The sequence below is a fragment of the Elephantulus edwardii genome, unplaced genomic scaffold (assembly GCF_000299155.1).
Source record: "Elephantulus edwardii isolate Elephantulus edwardi_28Jun2011 unplaced genomic scaffold, EleEdw1.0 scaffold00015, whole genome shotgun sequence".
Lineage (NCBI taxonomy): Eukaryota > Metazoa > Chordata > Mammalia > Macroscelidea > Macroscelididae > Elephantulus > Elephantulus edwardii.
Genome location: NW_006399765.1, coordinates 22,121,214 through 22,126,325, shown reverse-complemented (window position 1 = coordinate 22,126,325; position 5,112 = coordinate 22,121,214). Strand labels below are relative to the sequence as shown.

At 50.3% G+C, this 5,112-nt stretch overlaps 1 protein-coding gene across 1 annotated transcript in view; it reads right to left on the bottom strand.

Moving 5' to 3' along the window:
• The window catches only part of LOC102869921 (somatomedin-B and thrombospondin type-1 domain-containing protein-like), a 23,603-nt gene extending 18,857 nt beyond the window's left edge, over positions 1 to 4,746 (bottom strand). The window contains exon 1 of the mRNA XM_006881751.1: positions 4,473 to 4,746. Coding sequence (XP_006881813.1) covers positions 4,473 to 4,746 — 274 coding nt within the window. The remainder of the gene's footprint in view (positions 1 to 4,472) is intronic.
• Positions 4,747 to 5,112: the final 366 nt, after the last annotated feature.

Here is a 5,112-nt window from a genome sequence, read left to right as displayed (position 1 = left end):
TTATGAGACGACTCGGTGACACCTAACAACAGTCTCCTGGTAGCAAGTTGCTGTGTGCCTTCGAGTCGGAACTGACCCATTGTTGATCCTCCTGTGGGTTTTCAGAGACAGTAAATTTCCCGGTAGGGGACTGTCCATGCTGCTCCCGAGGAGTAGCTGGTGAATTCAAACCACAACCACACGCCGTGGGGATTGCATGCAACACAGCTTCTTGCCACTAGGTCACCAGAGCGCCATATAGTTTTGTGTTATTAGGTACCAAAGAGTACAGTGAGACTCAGAGTGATCCTATGAGCAATCAGCTTGTGCTCTGTCCTGTCCTGTGCCACCTTCATAATCTCTGACACACCAGAGCCCACTGCTGAACTCTTCGTGTCAACTTATCTCATTGGCGACTTCATCTCCTGCACTGGCCCTCCGTCTTTCCAAGCATGATGTTCCTCTCCGAGGAATGCCTCTCCCAGCAACATGCCCAGAGCATGTGAGATGAACTCTGTAGTCCTTGCCTCCAAGGAGCACTCTGGCTGCACCTTCTCCAAGACCTATCTGTTTTTCTGGCAGTCCATGGTTTATTCCATAATCTTCTCCAACTTCACAGCTTAAAAGCATAAATTATTCTTCTGTCATCCTTATTCATTGTCCAGATTTCAGATCCGTAACAAGTAACTGGAAAGATCATGGTCTTAATCAGGTACACCTTCATCTTCAAACAGACATTATTTTTTTTTTATGCGTGTACCGTCAAATTGGATCTGACTGGTACAGGAGGCGACTATTCTCCTTCTTCAGCAGAGCATCTGGTGGATTTGAACCGTGCACTTCTGGGATTGCAGTGCAGTTTCCTGCCACTAGGCCACCAGAGCTCGCCTCAAACAGACATTATTGCTCCTCAGTAATTTGGAGACGTGTCTGACATGAGACTTTCCCTATGCAATACTTCTCCTGATCTCCTGACTGCTGGTACCAAGGGTATTGATTATGGAGCCAAGTAAGTTGAAATCATTGACAACTTTACTCTTTTCTCCATCTATCATTATGTTGCTTATTGGTCCATATTGATGTTGTTATACTGTAGAATTGGAACCGACCAATAGCTGACCCTCCAGCGGGTTTTCAGAGGCAGTTAATTGCAGGGGAGGAGATTGCCCATCCTTCTCCCACAGAGTGGCTGGTGGCCTTGAACTTTGGGACTGTAGTGCAGCCTCTTGCCACTAGGCCCGGAGAGCTCCCTGCTATATGAAATTCTCCATACATAGCTTCATAACTATACAACAATCTCCGTTGACAAATGACTGGTGGGTCTGTGTGAGGTACGCTGCCCGGGAATAGAACCCCAGTCCCTTCACAGAAGGGGAGAATCTTACTACTGCAACCATCATGTTCAAAACTCACTACACTCAAATCAGTTGTGACTCGCTGATCCTCCATTGAGTTTCTGAAACCGTAAATCTTAACGGCAGGAGATTGCCTACCTTTCTCCCAGGAGTTGCTGGAGGAATCAAACAGCCAGAGGTGTGTGGCCTTGAGGCTAGCATTAACTAAGTAAGCCACCAGACTCTCTGCCCCAGTCATGCTGTTGGTATGTATGTGCTCTGGGGCCTAAGCAGGCTCTCAGGACCCTGGAGGACAGAGGAGAGCTGCCCAGCAGGGTTTTCGGGGCTGTGGTCTTTATGAAGGAACAGAGCGGGCACGGCTTTCTCCCAGAGTGGCTGGTGGGTTCGCACGGGACAGCCAGGCTTACTTTCAGTTAGCAACCGAGCATTTAGTCCTGGTGCTGCCAGGGCACCTTAAGTGAATGTCAAGCCATCCTCAGCATCTCCCTTTGCAACCATCAATGGCTAAGGTCCCCCTCCCTTGCCTAAACCCCTCAGGAAACGAAATGCTCTCCATTCCCCCATTTCTAACCATTTCCACCTGCGCCAGCCCCTGCTCCCACCCTTAAAGAGAAGAGTTCTCTGGTCCACTCCCAGACCAGGCTCTGACCAGTCCAAAAACTGCAAATCATAGGGAAAAGCAAAGCTTTGAGGTCTTGGGCCCACCCGCCTTTGGAAGTATAGGAAGGAAAACACTCGGGAGCTGTTAGAGCTGATAACATCCAGCGACTCTGTACTCTGTGAGGCTGGAGAACAGTGAGAAACCCCGCTCCTGGAGACCTGGCCCTGGGGCTGCCTCAGGGGAGCCCTCCTCTCCTGGGCGTGGAGTTCTACAGACAAACTGTGCATACTTAACCTCTCTCCCGCAAAGTAAGCCAACAGGTGCGTACTAAAACACAGTCCTGCTCCAGGCTTCTTCTGGGAGAATCTCATTTGCTGTGATTTGGGGCCCCACCACACCCCAAAATTACTTTTTCCTCTCACTGCTACTAACATTTCCACCACTGGTCGCGCAATCTTACGGAGGGCAGGCAGGGGTGCCAGAGGATGTGGGATCAGACCCCAGTTAGATCCACCTTCACTGGACACCACCTCCCCTCTCTGAGCCTCCTTGTCTTTCATGTGCTAACAGGGTCAATACCTGACCGCCCAGAATGCAATCAAATGAGATGCCAAGCTATCTAAGCCTTGCTCTGGGCACAAAATGGGTGAACAATACATTTGAGTTCCTTCCATTCTGTTTTTTTTTTTTAATTGCTCTTTCCCTCTTTTAAATGTAAATTCCAGAAGGAAGCACTGATAACTGAGGATGGGGAGCTCCAATCTCCTCCTGTCATCCTCAGTAACAAGGTGGGCTACAGTTACTTTACATGGGCACAGAATTCAGATTTTCAGTGGTGAAAATTTAGACATTTTTTTCACTCTTTCAGTGCGAAAAATTTACTGCCAAAGGGGCCCTTTAGAGTAATGAGAGAAGATCTTCACCCTGAAACCCACAGCATCCCTTTTCAGCAGGAAGTAGCTAAGAGAACACGCCATCCCCTTTTCCTTATGAATCAGGGTGAAGTCTCTCTCAGGGAGGAGTAATAGGGAATGGCAAAGGACACACCGACAAAGGAGATTAATCAGAACTGACTTTGACAAGCACTGTGGCAATTGGACAATTAAAACAGACATTCGGATGGCGGGGAAGAAGAACAAACTGGGGAGGAGGGTAGAGAGAATGGTGCAGCAATGAAGGAATGAAAACCCAAAATCCCTGTAAATGTTCATTAAAACTAATAAAATTTAATAATAAAAAAAAGAAAACAATGTATTCGAATTTTGTAAATAAACTAATATAAAATTAAATTTAAAAAAGCAAGTGTCCCTCTACAAGCTTCTGATTTCCAAGGTCCCCAGGGCCCAATCCTTACCAGGAAGGCTCAGCCGCAGCAGAATATATACCAGCCTCTCAAGCAAATTTTCTTCAACTTTCTCTGACCTCCTCCACTCCCTCCACCCCTCACCTCCTCGCATCTCTCCACACCCTTCACGCCAACCTCCTTCTCTCCAGACCTGAGCGCTTTCCCCAGCCCTGATGACACCCCCGACCTGCAATTTAGGTCCTACACCCCTTCCTCCTTGGTAATGCTCCCTGCCCCTGGCTTCTCTCAATTAAATAAAATACCGGATGCCAAAAATATCAGAAAAATGAGGGTAAGGACTGTCTGAAAGGAATATATGATTATATGCGGTATGAGAACAACCTGGAACAAGAAGTGCGCTGACGGCTGGGCTGAGAGGGGAACGGAGAGGAGGAAGAAATGTGCAATAATTAATTTCTTAAAATGAGTATTGATCGGGGAGGGGTGGGCAGGGAGAAAGGTGCAACAATGAATGAATGGAAATCCAAAGTCTCTGTGAACGTTCATTAAAATAAAATTAAAATATAAAAAAATAAAATATTGAAAATATTTTTTTCAGAAAAACTTTCAGTAATGTAATACATTTCCCAAACTTTGGGAAATAGCTATATAACAACAACAAAAATTGTGTCAGCTGAAATTCTACTTTATCTATTTTTATTTGCTAACTTTAGCAACTCTAAGGCGCTCTGGTGGCCTAGTGTGGTTACTATAGGGCTACTAGCCAAAAGGTGGGGTGTTCGAACCCACCAGCCAAGATAAGCAGGAGAGTCCTCAACAAAGATTTCCCGTCCTGGAAACCCAACGGAGGGGTCGCTATGAGACAGAACAGATTTAAGGGCAGGACGCTTGGAGTTGGGGTTGGCAAAGCTACTACTCCTAGTCCAAAAGCCCCTCCACACTTCACCAGCCCCCCATTTACAGCGTGCGCTCTTCTCCACACCCTCGAGTCCTCCTGAGAGCCTGCCCCCTCCTCTTCCGCACTTCTCCAGGTCCCCTGCGCCCCTTACTCCCAAGCACCCTTGGGATCTCCACGCCCCCTCTCCATTCTGCCCTCCCTCCTTTCCTCCGCTTGCACCTCCTCCGGGGGTCTCGCGTCTGTGCGTCCCGCTCTATCCACGCTCCCCCTTCACGCGCCCCCACCTCGTGCACTGCCTGCGCCCGGAGCCCCCAGTGCGCGGCTTCTCCGCACCGCTCTCCGCACCGCGCGCCCCGGGCGCACCTGGGCAGGCCCGCGCGTAGTCCTCGCAGCAGTCCCGCGCCGCACCGCACGCCTGGTCACAGAAGCAGCGCGGCGGCCCTAGCGCGGCGCAGGTATGGTCCCGGCCGGGGCAGCAGCGGCCCAGCGCCAGGCAGCCTTGCCTAGGGGAGAGCGCGCTGAGGGGAGAGTGCGCCCAGGTCCCCGTGGCCACCGCGGTTAGGGCGAGAGCCAGGCGCAGAGTGGGCGCCGCGGCGCGCAAGGCCATGGCCGGGATCAGCTGGTGACCGGGACACCCGGGGAACTGATTTCCCCCGGCCCACCCCGCACTGGGGCGGGGGCTCTCCGTCCGACCTCTCCCTGGACCCACCTCCTACCTGTCACCACGTCCCCTTGTGTCCCATCCAAACTTCGCACAGCTTTCTGTGTCGCTGAGATACCAAGATAAACGGGGAGAACACAACAACTTTGCAGAGTTGTCCGAGGCCCGCAGGCGCTAGAGCGCTAGGGACACACCGGGAGAGTCACGTGGTCTCTTGGTTTTTACTCTATGAAGATTATCTAACAAATGAACAAAAGTATGTCTTGGAAAAGGTGCAGCCAGAGTTCTCCTTCGAGGCAAAGATGATAAAGC